The sequence below is a fragment of the Prosopis cineraria genome, unplaced genomic scaffold (assembly GCF_029017545.1).
Source record: "Prosopis cineraria cultivar Desert tree isolate PC_DT_omini unplaced genomic scaffold, ASM2901754v1 PC12, whole genome shotgun sequence".
NCBI lineage: Eukaryota > Viridiplantae > Streptophyta > Magnoliopsida > Fabales > Fabaceae > Prosopis > Prosopis cineraria.
The window spans coordinates 3,839,653-3,860,595 of record NW_026555343.1 but is presented as its reverse complement, the minus strand read 5'-3'; the positions used below and the strand labels follow the sequence as shown (position 1 = coordinate 3,860,595).

General features: G+C 30.3%; 1 protein-coding gene across 2 annotated transcripts; it reads left to right on the top strand.

Moving 5' to 3' along the window:
• Positions 1 to 1,058: 1,058 nt before the first annotated feature.
• LOC129289641 (uncharacterized) lies at positions 1,059 to 17,852 on the top strand. 2 transcript variants are annotated; one of them, XM_054926451.1, is made up of 10 exons: positions 1,059 to 1,111; positions 14,602 to 14,691; positions 15,863 to 15,973; positions 16,075 to 16,167; positions 16,419 to 16,502; positions 16,606 to 16,677; positions 16,801 to 16,878; positions 16,963 to 16,977; positions 17,117 to 17,194; positions 17,294 to 17,852. In XM_054926451.1, the coding sequence occupies exons 1-10, from the start codon at positions 1,102 to 1,104 to the stop codon at positions 17,509 to 17,511; spliced, it is 849 nt and encodes a 282-aa protein (XP_054782426.1). In that variant the 5' UTR covers positions 1,059 to 1,101; the 3' UTR covers positions 17,512 to 17,852. The 2 variants fall into 2 exon arrangements, with proteins under 2 accessions (XP_054782426.1, XP_054782427.1); XM_054926452.1 differs by lacking the exons at positions 1,059 to 1,111; positions 14,602 to 14,691 and adding an exon at positions 15,671 to 15,783.
• Positions 17,853 to 20,943: the final 3,091 nt, after the last annotated feature.

Below are 20,943 nucleotides of genomic sequence, written 5' to 3'. Positions count from 1 at the left end.
TAAATTAATTAAAATCTTATATTTTAATTAATATATAATAAAATATAAAAATAAAATTGATAAATTTAAACTGTTTAAATTAAAATTTAGACTATCCAAATTGGTCAGAGCATTGAAAGTGAACCCATTTCAGACAGGGACCTTGCAGAGCCAATTAAATTAAAATGGCTGCGAACAACTAGGTTGACCGCGACTTTGAACAGAGCGTTGGTCTATGAATAATTGTTATAATAATAAAATTAGCAGTTAACGATGCGCTCAATATATATAAAAATGCAGATGTTTGTCCCACGGAGTACGAGGAACCAAGCTGCACCCTTAAATTTCTTTTTATGTTCTTCACTTAGATCTATTGGATGCACATCTTGTTTCGCTTTTGTTTGCAGACTCTTGTTCTTCTTTCTTGCGATCTAAAGCTCAGTTTCTAGTTTTTATGTCTACTTCATCAGCTCACTTCTTCCCAAGTTAAGCTTGTTTTGATATTTTACACGTTTAAGCTACTTTTCAAAAGCCAAAAAAAAAAAAAAGTCATTTTTCTTCTGCACTACGTATTTTTTTTTTTTTTCGCGTTCTTGTCACTCACATCCAGTAAAAATCTTTAAAAATTTGGAAAAAGGAAAAAAATCTTTAAAAGGTCTTTTAGTGCTTGGCCAGTTCATATAAAAACTTTTTTAAAAAAAAAAAGTGGGTGCCTTCGTTTTAAAATCTCTTTGATTGTCACTCTTCTTTTGCATTAGCTAGGTTCTTTAGTTTCTCGTCACAAGGGGAAAAAAAAAAATCTTTCTTTGAAAGTTTTGTACTGCTTGTTAATTAGTTCACATCCGAAGTTTTTATAGGCGATTTTTTTTTTTTTTAAAAAAAAAGGTCTGTGCTTTATCGGAGACAAGAGAAGGCGGAGCTGTTTGATCATAAAGAGAGATATACAGGTAAAGTTGCCTCCAGTTGGTTAGAATTTATGCACTTTGGTAATATTTAAGAATTTGTATTAATCTGTTTACTTATATATTTTCTCTCTTTGGTGTTCAATGGCAGAAATTTATGTACTTGATACTCCAAATCTCAAACTTAAGAAGAACATTCCCAACACTACCTCTCATTTACATGGGACAAGGTAACTTAAAGATCTGGTTCTTATTATGTATTGTATGTGGACTGATATGCTCTGATTTTCTGATTTATTCAAAAAAGAGAGGTCTAGTTAATGTCAAGGGATCATGTTTGTTTTACGCCATATTTTTTGAAACAAAAAATAAAAATACCAAATTTCATAATCCTACCTGCTGCTTTTGACAACATGTGTTTGTGTGTATTTGTCAAGTAATAGAGAATCTTATCTGACCCCTGTCAATTTTGGTATTGTTAGTTTTTCCTTTACAAATTTTAAAGTTCACTGTGTGTGCGTAATGAAGCAGTAGACATTTTTAACTGTTTGTTCATATATTTGAGTTCTTTTCATTTGAAATTCTCTATTGTGTGGGAAACCGGTGTTGTTAATTATAGCATTTCATTGTAAAAAAAAAATTATAGTATTTCAACCTCAGTTAGATCTTGGAGCTAGATGGTGCAAGATCCTTCTTCATTCCAAAGACATAAAATTAAAAAGTCCAAAATAAAAAAGTTGGCCAATAAAATGGCAACCCTGTAATGGGAATCTGGGGACTCGAGCTGAACGATGAATATTACCTCCCCGTCTTAAACATGAGATATAAGGTTTTTTTTTTTAAAAAAAAATTATTTATGACTTCAATTTTCTTTGTTTCTTTAATTTTATATTTTTCCTAAATTACTTTCATCATCTATATTTGATCAGTGAAGCACCTAGGAAAATAAGTTAGTGGAGGCATAATTTATATTTAAAATAAATATTCATATTTTTTAAAACATAATTTTCAATATTTATAAAAGTATCAATTATAGAATTAGTTAAATTTGACATCTTATATTTGTCATTTATTTAAGAAATATTGATTTAATTTTTTTAGCGAACAGCCTACAAATAAATATTGGACGCATTTTTTGAATAACTATCAAATAAGGGATCTTTATTTAATACTAGTTTTTCTTTTTTAAAATAATTAAATAACTGTGAAGTAAGGTTACATTAATTGACACATATTAGTACAATATTACTCTTACCATTAATAAATATTAACTTTAATTATTAATTGACTAAAAATTACCAAAAAAAAGTTCATGCTCCTTTTAAAAGAAGAATTATAAATTTTAAGGAATGCTTATAAATAATAATAACATGTAAACTTTTAAATATTAAAGTATTGAAATTTAAATAATATATATATTGTTAAAACAAACATAATATTTTTTAAATTACTTATTGGTGTTGGTATCAATAATGGTGACAATTGACTCTAAATATCAATTATAGTAACAATTATTTTTAAAATATACTAATTATTTTTCAGCTAATTATTCCTTACTTAATTACAATTGAATTTTCATTCGTCAAATCTAGAGTCCTAACCAAATTATAGATCTACAATTTGAGTCATCACGAATGTATCTCTAAAATACCTCTCTAGATCTAAGCTCATGATTATTGAATTTGCTGCATATTTTCAAGATTTAATATATACATATAAAATTTATTTTCTCCCTCCACTGATTCTTCTTTTATATATGTGTGTGTGTTCAGTTTCTTCTTTATTCTCATTCATTCATCTATTATTTTTCCTGTATAGAAAAGAGGAAATATGAGTAAATTTTCTATCTAAATTCTATTTAGTCTAACAATTAAATTTAGGGAGAAAATTATATAAAATAAATTAATATATCTCAAAAATTAATATATAAAACAATATATATATATATACATGTGTGTGTGTGTGTAAGATCTAATATATCTCATAAATCACGCATGTTTAATTATAAAACATGCCACACTTATAAAAAAGCCTACTTCTAATCAAATGACCTTCCATTTTACCAACCCAACATCCTATGTTTTGGCAAGTTTAACTCGGCTCAACCCCTATCATCAACCTTAGGTTAAGGGCTCAGTGGATAAATGTCAACCACCCAAAAAAAAAAAAAACTCATAAAATGAATGATAAATTATCTCCATTCGATTTAGAATGTAATTTTTATAAAAATTTGTGAAGATTAATTTTTTTTAAAAGTCTCTGTTAATAATTTAACAAATAATGATTTATCAAATGACAAGTTCTATTATTAATTTTGATAATTTCTATTAATAATTTTACAAGTAAATTTTACTAAAAAAAAAGTTCACATAGGTTTTTTACAAGTAAACTTTTGGTAATAATAAAAAGTAAATATTTATAAAAATGGTGCATATTAAATATTTTAATAAGTCTCATTTGTAATTTAATAAATAATCATTTATTAAATAACAAGTAACTATTAACTTCTTGAAAAGCATTGTCATAAAAAGTGAAAACAAAATTAATAGTATATATAATATTGTGTATTATATAATTATGAAGCATTGGTAAATTAGTGACTACTAATCTTTTTGACGACCTAAGAGGATTCTGCTTTCAAACTCTTTTCAGCCACTTTGAAAAAAAAAAAAAAAATTTTTCACCTTTGTCAAAGCTCCAACTGCTAGCAACCATTCTGGTGGTTAGTGTGGGAGCTCTAACCACCACCAGCTATGTTCCAAAACAATTTTTTTTTGAAGGGGGGGTTAATATACAAACATACACACATATACTGAGAGGTAATTTTGTCTTTTTACCATATAACTACTTATTGTTGTCGAGCCACAATTACACAAGGAAATTTACAACTATAGTAGAAAATAGAGAGAGAGAAGGGAAAAGAATCAGAAAACCAAGGGAAAGTAGTTTCAAATAATTTTCAGTCTTCAATCCTTAATTAGCAAAAAAAAAAAATCTATATATTAATAGAAGAACCAATGTGTCTACAAAAATTTTGGGACAATTATACTCTATCCCGGCCGAAAAGGTGATGCAAGATTGATAAGTCATTGATAATTGGATCACATGGTTGGATCTTAATAATTACTTGATCTTAATTCACAAGCCCAATGTATCAAACTTGATCATTGTACTGTACTAATAAATAATAATGCAAGAAATTCATGTAGATTGAACAAAAGAATGAAGTATTGTACACCATAGAGAGCCAAAAGTGCCATATACAAGACAACGAATTATCAACCATTTCTTGAACGATAATACATTACCCCAATACAACTTAAAGGAATTTTTTTAGGCACAAATACAACTTAAGCTTGCGTTTGAATGGGTGAATTTGGATTGAAAATTTTTATTTAAAATCTTACATTTAAAATTTATAGATTTTAAATTTTTTGTTTGGATGACATAAACAATTTCAAATTATAATATTAACATCCTTTATTTGGATCTTAAATAAAATTTTAAATTTTAAATTCTATGAGTAACTTGAACAATATCGATGGTTCAATCATAGTTAAAGTTGCTGATCTAGAAGGCCGACTTCTATTGGCATTAGACTGCTGGTTCTTACTAGGATTGAATGGCAAACTTCCACCAAGATCGTACCGTCAATGATGATTAGGACCAGGCGACTACTCCCACTAGAATCGGACCGTCGACATCAATCGAGCCCTAATTGATCCTTGTCATTGCTCGCACTTTAGCTCGATTGGCTTTGGAAGTCCAGCCTCAGTAGAAGTCAATTACTTGGTCCTGATTGGAGTAGGCCGTTCGGTCTAGATCAACTTTGATGGTCCAATCTCGATGGAAGTTGGTCATCTAGTCCCAGTTGTTACCTACACTCCTATCCTAGTCGATGTAGGCAGTTTGATCTTAGTGGAGGTTGCTAAGCTAGTCCTGGTCATGGTCGGATTTGGCCATCTAATCTTGGTCATAGGAGGCTATTCAGTCTTGATTGACAGCGATGATTTTGTCTTGGTTGATACTAATGGTTTGGTCCTTATGAAAGTTGGCTGTTTGGTTCTCGTCGTCACCTACACTCTGGTCCTAATCATCGCTGGCAGTTAGGTGTCAATAGGAGCCAGCCGTTTGGTCCCAATTGGCACTGATGGTTTAGTCCTGATGGAAGTTGGCCATCTGGTCTCGATCGTTTGGTCTTGGTTGCCGTAGCAATTTGGCCCTATTTAGTGCTACGACGAGCCGGTCAAATTACAAAAAGATTGAGATAGGATTTAAAATAATATAAATTTAAAAATAATTTCAAATTACAAAGAAATTGAAGTAGAACTTGAATTTAGATTTGGATCAAATACAAATTCATATATTTTTAATTACTCGAATAATGGATTTAACTCAAATTCAAATTCAAATCTAAATCCAAACCCACATCCCTATGCATCTAAACATAGCATTAAGGAATTTAATAAGGTAAGGCCAGGCCTCCATAGGTCACACGTAAGCCTAATTAATATCCTTTAGTTTATATAGATTGAACATATAACCACGTGTTTAATTTTTTTCAATAAATATATTACCACATATCTTAATAATAAACTTAAATAATTCAGCATATTATATATTTATTAATACTCCAACACTTGTGTTATCGTTTATTGCAATAAACCCTGTGTTTTTTTTTTTTACTTGGTGAAATGCTTTTGTTTTTTAAATAATTGACGGACAGATTTTAATTTGACTTTTATGAAATTTTATTATTTTATTTTATATCTGACGTTTATAACGGGTGAGTCTTCATATCCATGATTTTGGATTTTTGCTCTACGTTGTTGTCTTTTTTTTTTTTTTGTGGGGAAGTGATTTTGTTTGTTTGTCACGGATTATTTTCAATCTGTTCACGATAAGCAGGCAAAATGTTGATTTTTTTTTGGGGCTTTTTTACGTTAATAATTTGTATTATATTATTCTGCATCTTCAACTCTTATGTTTAAAATATTTTGGAGGTGGAAAGGACACACTCCCCCCCCTCTATACATATGTGTATACTCTTTCTCTTAAAAAATATAAATTATTTTTAATTAAATTTTTACCCTAATAGAATATTTATTTATTTTCAACTAACATGATCTTTTCATATTTACCTATTTAATAAAATATTTTACTCTAAAATAAATATAAAATAATTTATTTATTAGGATTACATTTGATAAAAAAATAATAATTACACCTTAAAATATTAAAAATGCCTTACATTTTTTAACATTCAATTCCTTATAAAATGCCTTAGTTTTTTAACTAATAGAGTATAAGTTCTTTCATTAAAATTTATATACTTAACCTTATATACTTAAGATATATGTTTTTAATTAAATCAAAATATATGAATTATTTTATAGATTATTTATTTTATAATAGATTCTTTTTATTAATATTATTAACAGTTTCAGATTCAGCTGTGTTGATTTGACTGGAGAAAATATATTAAATATATAAGGCTAATAATATAAGTTTTTTTTTTAATTCACGTATTCAATCAAACGTCTTATAATTCTCTATATTTCTGGAATATTTAAATATTTCATTAGATTTCAATATTAAAAAGCATAATTTTGTAAAATTTATTAAATTATTTATTCATTTCCGGTGAAAATTTCTCGTTTGTTTTGTGTTTATTCTGAATATAACTATATATTTTTTCATACGATACAGAGATAGATAAATAACAACAGAATGTTTTTAGAAAACTTTTGTTTATGATTTTAATATTTTATTCCTAATTAAATATATTGACAAATACTCAAACAATAAAAAGTAGAGCAATAAAGCACGATAGCAATGCTTGTAGTGATGTACTTTTAACAATATTTGGATGTTAAAAATGTTCAATCATAAAAAAAAATTATCTAGAGTGGATAAATAGAATGACCTCCTTTTTGCTAAAATATAGAGACCTTCCACTTTTTAAAAAAAAACATATATTTTAATTCAATTTTCAATACTGCCATTATAAATATTTCTTTAATGATTCTAAAATACTTGAATTTTTAGTTATAATTATGTTAAAAAATTTAAAATTATTATGCCCTTCAAAACTAATTCTCTTCTCTTTCTCCCTCCAATTTAAACAACTTTAAGTAATTAATCACGATAATATTTAGAGTAGATAAATAGAATGACCTCCTTTTTTTCTAAAATTATAAAGACCTTCCTCTTTTTTAAAAAACTTATATTTTAATTCAATTTTTAACACTGCAATTAGAAATATGAATACTGTATTTTGTCCGAATATTTTTTTAAATTTAATAAAATAATAATAATAAATAACCAAAAAATATAAAAATATAAAAATAAAATTTAATCTTTTTAGGATTATATTTTCAAAATAAAAAAATTTAATTTAATTGATAGGATTTAATTTTATTTTAGATAATCTTTTATTGCTTAGGATCTTATTTCTTTTAGTTCATTAAAAATCACCAAAAAATATAAAAATACAAAAATAAAATTTAATCCTTTTTAGGATTATATTTTAACAAAATTAAAAAAAATCTTGTTTAAATCTTTTAAAATCTCTCTCTAAATTATCCTAATTATTCAAAAATATTGGGAGTCAACTTTTGAGAGTTAAATTTCTCTCTTTAAATCTTATTTTTCATTTAAAAAAAATATACATGTGTGTGTTAATCTATTAAAAAATTTAAAAAAAATATAGGCCGGATGAAACGCTGATCATCAGGGTTTCATCACAGCTTTAGTGGCTTTTTATGGAAACACGAGCAGCAATGAAGTCACGAAGCCTAGAAAAAACAAAGAAACAGCACACACAAAACACAAAAGAAAATTAGAGAGCAGAAAAACAGCAGAAGGAGTAGCAATCCATGATGTGCACACACACAGACTTCCGTACGTAGAAGAAGAACAAGCATGCACGCACAGATAATACACAAAACCAGAGCTGCAAACAACATAAAGAGAGCAGACTTTTCGGCTAAAGAGCATAGAAGAAAAGACCAGACGAAAACCCAAAAAAATAGAAGGAGAAGAGCATACGCCAGCCAAGAAAACAGAGAGACACATGCAGAAAAAGAAATGCATGCACGTACGAAGAAGCAAAGAAAAAAAGAGCTGGAGATACACGTATGCGGATGGTAGTAGAAAAGAAGGGAAACCGGAAAAACACAGCAGAAAAAAAGGCAGAAGAAAAGTGCACGAGAAACAGAAAAAAACTAAAAAAAAATAGAGCATAAAAGAGAGAACAGAGCTAGAGACGCAGGAGGGTGAGAAACTGGAAGGAAAATAGAGTACAAGGGAAAGAAACAAAATGCAGAAAAAATAGAAAAAGAGGCTCGAGAATGAGAGCAGAAAACCAAGGAAGCTTCAGCAATAAAGCACAGAAGAAAAAGCCAAGAAAAGAAGAGGAGAAAATCGAGAGGGAGAGACCGAGAATGGATCAAAAGGAAGTAAAAACAGAGCATCAAGACGAAACTGAGTGAAAAAAAAACTGAGAGGAGGAGGTTGTTCTGGCTAAAAAAAAAAAAAACAAAAAGGGAGACAGAAGGAGAGTCTGAGAGAGTAAGTGGTTTTCCAACAAAAGACTGAGAGAGGAGGTTGTTCTTGCTGAACGTGAGAAGGATCAAGGAAGAAGAGGATTTCTGAAGAATCGAGGAGTAATATCTCCTTACTACAATAGGTTTGAGAATTCATTTTTTGTGTTTTAAATTCTTGTTTTGCCTCCTAATTCCACTTCATGTTCTACTCCATGAAATTCAATTTGCTGGGTGATTGTTTTATTCAGATGTGTAAGAATTGAAAAGCTGAAATAATTTTCTCAAATATTTACTAAGTTTGCTTGTTGTAAGCCGGATGATCCCATTCCGTTAGCTGATTATTCTGGGTTTACATGAATTATGCATGTCCGTGGGGGTGTGTTTAAGATGCCAACGAAAATGTGAAACAAGAAAGTAGGCACATCTGGACGTTTGTTGCTAAAATATGGTCCTTTTGAATATTTGAAATAGCTAGTATGCTTGGTTCATGATTTGGCTACCTTGGAGGTTTTTAGGAGGTTATAACCATGTTGTTCTGTCTTTTAACAGTCAAGATGTCATATGAAAACAATTAGATAATAAAAATTTCAAGCTTATGGTTTTAACTTGGATAGGTTCGGTTTTAAATAATAAGGAGTGGTTGAACTCATTCTCCCTAAGGGTCAAAGTATATACTTGTCTTACAATATTTTGAGATTTTTTTTAAATTTTAGGAATTAGCTTTTATGATCAATCTCAGAAGTGTCACCTTATGTTGACTGAACAATGTTAGTTGCATTGCTTATGTTGTTGGCAACTTATGGAGAATGCGTTTTAAATTGCACTGAGTTGTTTCTTAAGTCATAATTGTAAAGATAGTTAGGCAGTTTAACAATTAAATTTGCATGAATGTGACCATGTGTGTTCATTAAACATAGCTTCATTTGTCTCGAATAAAATTGGTTGTGTGAAAATCGTATGAGTCTCCATAACTGATTAAAATGATTATATACGTGTAAATCAATAAAATTTCGCAGCATAATAATCAATCTTGTACATATTTATATGGGTTTCAATGGCCCATCATTTAATTTAACTCTCTTCTTATAACCCACATTAATAATTTATTTAAGTCTCATATGAGATTTTAAGAATCTTTGTAGAGATTTAAATTAATCACATCATCGTAGAGATAATAAGTCCTCACAGATGTGGTGGTTCTCAATATATACAATAAATGATTTTTTTAAATAATCACATAATACACAATTTAGGAGATTAATTAACCAAATTAATGCATTTAAATTGTAATCATATTTACTAATTATATCTTTTAGTCATGTGAGATTTTTGAATCTCTATAGATTTCTAAAATAATTGTATTATCATATGAGTCAATAAGACTCTGTAGATATAACAATTAAGTTTTTAAAAATATATAAATTATATATTAAATTAATTAAATTAAAGACATATTTAAATTTAATTCCTTTATCGTGTGAGATTTTAGAATCTCCGTAGATATTTAGGATAATCATATTACCGTATAAGTCAATAAGGCTTTGCAGGTATGTTGATTACAATTCTTCAAAATATGTATCTACATGCTAAAAAATTATTATTAACACTTAAAAATGTACATAAGAATATAAATAAATAAATTAAATTGTCAAACTCTTTTATCGTGTAAGATTTCAAAATCTCCACAGATATTTAGAGTAATTGCATTACCGTATGAACTAATAAGGTTCTACAGGTACTGCGATTAAAATTTCTAATCATAAAACATAAAGAAAAATAATTTTAAACCTTTCTTTTCTTTATTCCAAAAATTCAAAAATGGAGAAAATAATTAAAATTAAATTACTTTTTGCAATTTAAAACACACATATCAAAATTTCAAAAATTGTTTTATTTTCAAAATGGTGAATTATTTTTAATTAATTTTTCTTCAAAAAATATTTTCACCAACAAACTTTTAAGCCCGAATTACATGAACTTTGATCTCTATCATAGGTTACGTAGGCCTCAGAGTCAAATTCTGAGTCAAGTCCGTCCTCCCTCGTAAATAAATAAACATTTCTCACATAATTCTTATCATTTTTATATAAAACACATGAATATAAAAGGGATAATTAAAATAATTATAAAACTATATTAATAGAGCACAACAACCTTCAAGTAACCGTTCTAACGAACGGGTGTTGTGGGGTGCTTAACACCTTCCCCATATCAACCGACTCTTGAATCTATTCTCTGATTTCACAGACCACCCTTATCCTCCATTAATCGTTTCCCAAGATTTACCTCAAAATCTTAGTGGCGACTCCTCATTCGATCCGGTTCCCACAACAAAGGCCAGGACCTCTGCTCGCGTGCCATCCGGGTCTCATTTTTTTGGGTGCGACAAGAAAAATTTCTATAAAGATTTTAAAATACTTAAATTTTTAGTTATAATTATGTTAAAAAAATTAAATTATTAATATGCCCTTAAAAACTAATTGTCTACTCTTTGTCCCTCCAATTTAAACAACTTTAAGTACTTAATCACAATAATATTTAAAAAATATAATGAGCTAAAATGTATATGTAGTCCTTTAATTTTATATAAATTTTTATTTTATTTTTTTAATTTTATAAAGTGTCTTTTTAATCTTTTAACTTTAACATAATAAGTCTCATTACAAAAAAAAATATTTACATTGAAATTTTTAATATTGACAAATCATTCTCAAAAGTTGTCATATTAAGTTTAATTATTTTTATAACAACAATTATTGACATAAAAAGTAATCATTTGAAATTGATGGTATTATGATTAAAAGACTAAAAAAATACTTTATAAAATTAAAAGATAAAACTGAAATCATATATAAAGTTAGAGGATAATAATGTGCTAAGATTAATGAAATTTTAAATAAAAATAAACATTATTTGATAGAAAAATAAAAATAAATTATATTAAATAATTTATCTCTTATTATATTAAATCCCTATTTCATTAAGGTTTTTACACATGTTTAAAATATTATTTTAGCCAACTTACGTGTTTGAGCATTTAAAAATTATTAAATAAATAAGTTTAAATAAATAAAAAATCAAAAATATGAATAAAAAAGTAAAATGAATATATGCATTAAATTTGTTTTTGGATAACTTAAATTAATTTTAGACAACATCTATACTTAAAGAGGGGTATTTTGATCCATGTAACTTAATGATTAACCATTGGGTGGATGAAAATGAAATTCTAAAAGTAGAAGGGAGGTTTTTTTTTTTTTTTGGGGGGGGGGAGGGCCAAAAAGAGTAGAAGGGATGTTAGTATTTTGTCACTATTGATTCCAAGGGAGATTCTGATATATTTTAAAAATATAAGGGAGGTATTTTTAATTAAGATAAAATAGAGAGAATGTTGGTATATTTTATTCATTAATTTGCTATCAGTCTTTGCAAAATTATTTAATTATAAAAGTTTAGGGTTAAAAAGGGAGATAATTCATATCGAAGGTGTCAGATTTTTAACTAGGATTATTTAACCATTATTTTTTAAAAGAAAAGAAAGAGTAATAGCATATGATGAGATGCAACCGAAAATAGAAGTAAATCGAGTTCTTGGATGAAATCAACATCTAAAATTTTCACAATTGTGGGACATTGTAACAAGGATACTTGCGAGAGGGGGTCCACTTCCACTATTTTCTATTCCTGTATTGTCAGTTGATCTTATATTGGAGTTCCTGCGCAGCTAATTCTGAGAACAAGAATGGAGACTCTTATGAGCACAATTGTTGAAAAAGTTGCAGAACCGATAGTAAACGACACTGTGGCACCCATTGCAAGGCAAGTGGGTTATTTAATTTTCTATGGAGACAATGTCAAGAATCTCAAGGATCAACTTGCAGAGCTGAAGCATGTAAAGGATACTATTAAAGGAGAAGTGGTAGCAGAAAGAAGAAATGGACGTCAAATTTATGATGCTGTAAACAACTGGCTAGACAAAGTGGATGAAATCATGGAAGTAGCAGAGAAACTCAGTGATGATCCTCGTCATAAGAATGTTGTTGCTGCAAGGGGCCTTTTCCTGATTTAAAGTCACGACATCAACTTAGTAGAAAAGCAAAGAAAATGGCTGGAAATGTTGCTGAATTAATGCAAGGAAAAGATAATATTCAATATCTTGGATACTTGCCTGCTTTAGAGGGAGTAGGCTTCACTTCTGCTACAAGCAGTGAAAAGCTTGAGTCAAGAAAGAAAATGAAGGAGGACATTGTCTTGGCTCTAACACACCCTAATTTAAGCCAAATAGGGGTCTATGGGCTTGGTGGAGTTGGAAAAACCACCCTAGTTAAAGAAATTGCTAAACATGTTAAAGATGGCAAGTTGTTTGATGAAGTCGTAATGGCTCATATATCTCAAACTCTAGATCTAGAAAAAATTCAAGGTGAGATTGCAGATTTTTTGGGCCTTGACTTTAAAGAGACAACTGTAGTTGGAAGAGCAAGTCGCCTCTCCCAAAGGATTAAAAAAGAGAAAAGCATCCTAGTCATATTGGATGATCTTTGGGCAATACTTGATTTAGACAAGCTAGGAGTTCCTTTGAAGGATCACAAGGGTTGCAAACTATTGCTAACTTCTAGGAATCTAGATATATTACAAAAAATGGAGACTCAAAAAGATTTCTTGATAGATGTTCTAAATGAAGATGAAGCTTGGAGTTTGTTTGAAGATATGGTGGGTGATGTTGTTGAAGATGATAGTTTGCATAGCGTGGCAATTGAAGTGGCCCAAAAGTGTGCAGGCTTGCCTATCCTTTCAGTGACAGTGGCGAGAGCATTAAAAAATATAGTATCGATTCTTGGAAAGATTCTTAACCAACTAAAGATTGTTGATAAGGAAGGAATCAATGGGGTAATTTATTCGGCTATAGAGTTTAGTTACAATCATCTTCTTGCTTTGTGCATTACTAGAATCTCAAAATAACGTTGAACACCTGTTGAAATATAGTATGGGTTTGGGCATATTCAACCACATTTATAACCCAAAAGATGCAAGACTTGGACTTCAAAGGTTGATTGGTTCCTTAAAAGCATCCTGTATGTTACTTGAAAACAACTCAAACAATGAAGTTGAAATGCATGACATCATACGTGAAGTGGCAGTCTCAATTGCTAAAAGAGATCAGCATGTTTTCAAAATTGGAAGTGATGATGAGCTGCATAAATGACCGTCAGAGGAATTGCTTCAAAGATGCACCTAAATCATCTTAGAATGGTGTCACATTCATAAGCTTCCTAAAAGGTTAGAGTGTCCTACCGTTAAACTTTTTTCCTTGTATAACAAGAATTCTTTGAGGGAATGAAAAACCTTAAAGTGCTAGACTTGACTGAAATGCACTTGCCATTGTTGCCCAAGTCCTTTCATTCCCTTATTGACCTTCAAACACTTTGTTTGGATCAATGTGCTTTGGGAGACATGACCAACATTAGAGCTTTAACAAATTTGCAAATTCTTAGCCTTCAAGGATCATCCATGATAACATTGCCTAGTGAACTAGGGAAATTGACTCATCTTAGAATGTTGGATCTAACCAACTCTGGAATTGAAATCTTCCCATCCAATATCCTATCAAAATTGACCAAACTGGAAGAACTGTATTTAGGAATACCTCCATCGAGTGGGACCTTGAAGATTCAGTTGAGAAAAATGGAAATGCTTCCCTTACGGAACTTAGGCATTTGGGAAACTTGACTACTCTAGAAATTCAAATTAAAGGAGCTTGGCTCTTACCAATAGATTTAATGTTTGAGAAGTTGGAAAGATACAAGATAGTGATAGGAGATGTATGGGAATGGTTTGATAACTATGGGGCCTCAAAAATGCTTAAGCTCAAGCTTGGTACTCTCATTTATTTGGAGCATGGCATTAAAGAACTTATCAAAGGAGTGGAGGACTTGTATTTGGATGAAATAAATGGAATATCCAATGTTCTCTATGATTTGAATGGAGAAGGATTTCCTCTCCTAAAGAACCTCCACATTCAAAATAATGAGGGAATTCAACACATCATCAACTCCTTGGGGAGAAATCAAACCCATGTTTTCTTTCCATAGAGGCACGTCTTTTGCATGAGGAAGAAAATAATTTTTATTATTGCTACATTCTTATGTCATTCTATATTTATTTTATTTACTCAGGTATTGATGCTTATAAGATGCGTGAAATCACTGAGCTGCCCCTGGATCAAGTTAGTCAAAACACATTAAGTCTCCCAAAAGTTGATGCAGGTATGGATCTTGTTACAATATTACCATTGTTTTTATTTATTTGGAGCAAAGTAATTCATTTTTATTTTGCTAAAATATTTTTCTCATTTTATTTTGTGAAACTTGTTTATTTGAAATGAAATTTGCATATTTGCTCAGCCTCTAGGGCTGAAGAGATCAATGACACCCTTCAAACGCTATTTGCTGAAGCCGTTGAAAACACATTAACTCATATCTCAGTTCAGGAAACAGGGATTGATGATCTTATTTTGTGGTTCTAATTTTTCATTAAGGATTTGTTTAACCAAATAGATACCTAAAAACAGAGAGGGTAACTAATGCATTTTTCACCTTTTGAAAAAGGGAAAAAAAATTCCTTGCCAACATTCTGTTGCATCATTCTTTTTGTCTCTCTCACTTTTTTTTATTTTTTTTATTTTGTATAGCTATTAGGAATAAGGAAGAATATGAAGCTATTAAAAAATTAAACCCTTCACACAAGCTACCCAAATTGTATTGAACTCTGTCTCAACACAAGAAATAATAGATTCTAGATTTTCATTAGGACATTCAAATACGAGTAGACATAAGTTAATGTGAGAAGTCCCACAACTATGCTCTAATTTGTTGTAGTAATCTCTGGCTTAAGTAATTATTAAAATTGTATGTTATCCTGACTGAAATTTACCAGAAGAATCACATGACATTTAAGTTTGAGCTAGTGACAATTTATTCAACCAGACCACAACCTCTAGAAATTAAATTGCCAACAATAAAGAAAGTTATATGCACTTTTTAACTTTTTTTCCCACTAATTCATTTTTTATTTATTAATTGATATGTTTCTGACTGTCTATACCATGTGAATTAAAATATATTGGAAAAATTGCATGACCTAAAAATGCTTCTGGCTGAGAATCTGACCCAAAGTGCTTTATTATATGGCATGATTCTTTGTCCCATTGCTTTTCGGCTTAACAAGTGACTCCAACTTTTTAGTAGAAAAATCATATGATTCAGATATCCGGACACAAAAGAAGCATGAAACATTCAAGACTTCTCCAATTCAAGATGCTCAAAATGAAATAAGCCCTATTATGGTTCATAATGCAAGTAATAATATAATATTGGTCAAAATCGTTTGTCATTCTATTTTCTACTGTTGTTGTGAAAACTAATTTAATTTGTTTAGCTACCACAACTCCAGGAATGGTTCAAGCTGCCCAAAATGCATTGGATTCTAACATAGAAAAGGACATGTTCAACCAAACCAATAGCTCTGTAACTGTCGATAAAGGGGAAAGTAATGATTTTTTTTTTTTACCTTTTTGGAAGGAAATTACTTTTTCCATAAAAATATTATAGCTTTATGTTTTTTATAATTTTTTTCAATTATTGTTTAAGCTATTGGGAATCGAGAGATGGATGAGACTATTAACAAACGATTGATTCAAATTGATCAAGACAAAATAAGGCTTGCCACAATGCAAAACACAGGTTCGTATCAAGTTTTATTGTCTTCGAATTGATTTGAATGATTTTGAGCTCCTATTTCATGTTTGATGATCATTTGGATTAATTATTAACTATTCTAAAGTTTTGATTTTAATCATGTTTTGTAGTCTCTAACTCGTCATAAATGACCTGAATTACTTTGTTATATTATATTTGATGAAGTTTTGATATTATACTCTTGCTTAATTAGTTAATGATTCTAAATCTCTATTATGTTAATTGAAATTTATCAGAAGAATCACATGACTCCAAAATTGTTCCCACCGAAAATGTGTCCAATTCGCCCACAACCTTTGTAATTGGTGGCACGAAACAAAGTAATGGATATTTTACTCTTTGAAGGAAATAATTTTTTATAGTTTCTTTCTTAAAGAAAAATCTGTCTCATATAATGTTATATATTTATCATTATTTATTTAGCCATTGGAACTCAAGATATAGATGACAACATTGACAAGGATGGAGGAAGCCTTTCAAAAGCACAAAACTCAGGTTCTTATCTCATTTAGTCTCTTCTTTTTCTTGTAAATAGTTTCTTTGGATTAATTAATTATTATAATTTCCGTTTTAATTAAAATCAAAGAGAAATCACATGTTTTATTTATTGGGCTCGAGGGATGTGTGACACTATCAAAAAGCCTTCATCTCAAGCTCCTCAAAATGTACTTAACTCTACCACGATTGAAAATATAGGTATCGATTTTGTTTTGCAAGCTCTGACTTCACATGAATCAATGACCGGATACTAAAGGATTATTTTCCTTAATTATTTTGCAGGTTCTAATGGTTCAGGTATGGTTCTTAAGTTTCAACTTTATTTTTCTCACTGGTCTTTATCAATGTTTTGTAATTCATTCTTCATTATAATATTTTGCAATCCTCAATAATTAATATCCCTAACTCTCTATCGTTTAAATTGAAAATATACTAGAAAAATCCCCTGACCCAGAAACACTTCCAAATGAGAGTTTGCCAAGCCAGACTTCAAACCATACTGAATATACAGCAAGTAATACATTTTTAGCTTTTAAGAACAAAAAGAACAGCTTTTTTAAAAAAATTATAAAACTATATCCATCTTATTTTCTTGTGTCTTTTTTTGATTCAGCAATTGATCCATCAACATCACGAGCTCCAGAAGCCATGACTTCATCAGTGTTAGCATTAGATGCTGACAGCAACTACAAGTGGGTGATTGACATTTCGGTACAGAACTTGCCATATCTAGAGGCTGGAGTGAAGTGTCATCCTCAAGTCCTTGATTGGTTCAATACAAAGAGACGAAGAGTGTTTGCTTCCTTATTCACTGAAGTCACTCACATTTAAAGGACCACTCGAAGACGTGACTTGACAGAGGATGATCGAACTACATCAAACAGTGTTGTACTGCCTTAGAAGCAGTTGGTTTCGATGGTTCTTGGCTCAGTTACGTGCATGGTTGCATTGAGAGCTGTGTTGATGGCGATGAACTCAATAGAAAGCTTGAAGAGGCTGAAGCTAAAGCTTCCACTCTTAGAACTGAGTTAGCTTCTGTTGAGGCATCCTTAGTCTCATTGCGAGATGAGGCGAGCAGGCTCGATCATTTTATTGAGCCATGAAGATGAAATTCACACTCATCCTTGCTTGACTGGTTCAATACAACAATATATTTGCTTCCTCTTTCTTCATTTTGTTTCTGGACACTTTCATTAATTATCAGCACTACATATTTTCTTTTGCATGCTGGTTTGTGGTCTGCCGTATGCATATTAATAGTAATATGTCATTTGTATCCCATTCAGTTGTTCTGCATGTTAGGTATAGAAGGAATTGGCAATTCTATATCCTTCTCTGGATACTATTCTAATTAAAGTAAGTGAACTTGGATTTTGTACTGAATATATGTGTGTGTATATATATTGTTACAGAGCAATAACATGTCATAAGGCTGATGCAGCCCAGAGCACATATGACATATATATGGGATCAACTATTGATTTTGAATTTGATTATCTTTTCGAATGATATATGATGATTCTGAGTTTATTTCTAAGTTTGCTGTGCCAGAACTGAAGTCTGCTCCTTCATATCAAGAAACACAAATAGGAAGGCTTTGATAAAATCAATTAAGGATTCCAGATTCACCTTCTTGGGAACTTTGATAATAAAAATAGTGTTCAACTTGAAGGCATGGAAATTAAAAATCAGAAATATGAAGGGATTAAAAAAATTATACTCCTTATTCTATGCTCTTGCCTAATAGTTGTCCTTCTCCACTACATATAAATATCATTTAAAGAAAAAAGAAAAAGGAAAGGAAAAGGAACATGAGAATGTGATCATAAAGACTTTGTTTATCGTAGCATCAATGACGTCGCTGCTCTCTCGTGTTGCTGTTTCCGAGTTCCCCTGTTCAAAGAAACCTTTGTCTTCGGATAGTGTTAATAACAGACTCATAAATACATTATCTATATTCCTATTATTCTTCATAATTATTTTTCTGAAAACCTATTCTTCACAATTATGCATGTTTTTAAAAGAAAATTTGAAATGCGAGGGAGGTCTGTGGTGTCATTGAAAATGCTATGAAAAACAGGACAAAGCGCAGAGAACTGGCATCTAACCTAGTTTACTTTTTTGTATGCAAGAATGACAAATAAAAACCTTATACGAACATTAATATCAAATTAAAAACTTTAGTATTAAAATAAAATATGGTAAAATAAGTACTGAAGTTCAGTAACATCAATATTAAAAAATCTTAATTTGATATTAATGTTTTTATAAGGTCATTATTTATCATTCTCTCTTTTTTGTTGTAATTTTGCCTCAAAATGAATTTGCCCAAGTTTTGTTTTGTTCCCCCGCTTCTTTTTTTTTTAATAAAAATTGCTCCAGGGTATTCTTTATATTGTAAACTAATATGCATATTTGAAATTTTTTGAATGGGTCATAGGTACTTTTACCTAAATTGGAAACAATGATATCAAAAGAAATACAAAACTTGAAAAGACAATATGGCATTCCATCGTCACTCCAAATTCCATGAGCAGCTTTTAGAGCTTGAAAGTAAAAAAGATATGAGAAAATTGAGAATATATTTCTATCATATATGAAAGGAGCTTTAGCAAGTCTCGATACTTTGAAGATTAAAGATGGGTAACTCAGTGCAAGAGATATTCCGGTTGGGTGTTGATGATATGGGAAGCGTAGAGGATACAACACAGATCAACAATGTGACCTACTTCGATTGCCAATGTTGAAACAAATTTGAAGATCCTCATTTAAGTCTTCCCTTTAAGAATTTGCAAGTCGTGCTGTTGAAGACTAAAATTTCATAATACTTTTTTCCGTTCTCCATAACCCTGAACCTGCCCCAACTTGAACAAATTATAATAAAAGAAGCAGGAAATATGAAGGATATTGTCTCAAAGAAAGACGGGCCCTTGGATATTCCAGCCAAATTTGGGTTTAATCCCTTGATGAGCTTGACGCTTTTCAAATTACATCAACTCAGGGGACTTTTTCATGGAAAGCACAGCTTATAATGTCCATCACTAAGAGAAATTATTGCTTTCTATTGTAAGAAACTGGAGGTCTTCAGGACACAATATTCGAGTAGCCAAGGAGAAGTTTCTGGTAGTAAAGAATTCTCAATGCAGCAGCCTCTTTTCACGCTTGAACTGGTATATGGTTACAAAAACCTACACTAAATTTGTACATCATAGATAGGAATGCATAGCTTTACTGTTTTCCAGACTGAAAGTTTCATTATTTTACATCATAGCTATTTCTTCTCCTATTTATTGCAGCACCATGTGAATATTTAATGATAATCATATCCTTCTATGTTTTTTTTTTAACAGTTGTATAGACAAAGTTAAGGAACACATTTTACCTGATATTTATGAAGATAACCCATGTTCAAGTTTGATTTTCATAAACGATGGATAGAAATACATTATTTATAATAATTTTAAGGGGCTAGTGAAAAATTTTTAGTCAAGTTTGATTAGTATGCATTCCATTCATCACTTACTTCTCACATAATCACACATGCATAGTAGAGAACTAGACATGCAATTTAAAAGGTTGCTTTGGACCAAAAAAATAATTGAATGAGAGCTAGTTCTTTTTTTTTTTTTATCTATGATATTTCACTTCCAGTACATATTATTCAAACTTGGTTCAATAGGTGATTGAGAACTTGAAGACACTAGCTCTAAGCAGTGAGGATGTGAACATTATATTACAAGGGCAACTTTCTGGGGAACACTTCGGCAAACTCAAACTCCTTTGTTTGACAAGTTTGAAGGTGTCCAAGCCACTTTCTGTAATGGTTTCTCTAAAATATAACCACTCTTGAATGGCTTATTATTGAATGGAACTCTTTCAAGAAGATATTCCAAGAATAATTAACCATGGAACAAGGGAGACAAATTAAGATCACAACATGAATCAAAAAATTAATGCTCAGAGAATTGCATGAAATCAAGGACATATGTAAAGAAGGAAGCCAGATAGATCCTGTTCTTGAGACTCTTTGAATACATAGATGTGGACAATTGTTCCAGCTTGAAGCTTCTGGTGCCTTCCTCTATTACTTTCAATCGCTTGATATATTTAGAGGTAGAAAACTGCAATGGATTGATTGATGTAATCACAACAGCAACAGCAAGAAGTCTAATCATGTTAACGACATTGAAGATAAGGAGTGTAGTTCAGTTGAGCAAATTGTGGCACGAGGGAGAGGAGAGAGAATGCGAAATTGCTTTTTGT

Excerpts from the sequence above, each read along its gene's own strand:
- LOC129289641 (XM_054926451.1), top strand. Across the intron at positions 16,168-16,418 it reads TGCCACAATGCAAAACACAG|AAGAATCACATGACTCCAAA; the intron begins GTTCGTATCAAG and ends GAAATTTATCAG. Across the intron at positions 17,195-17,293 it reads CCATACTGAATATACAGCAA|CAATTGATCCATCAACATCA; the intron begins GTAATACATTTT and ends TTTTTGATTCAG.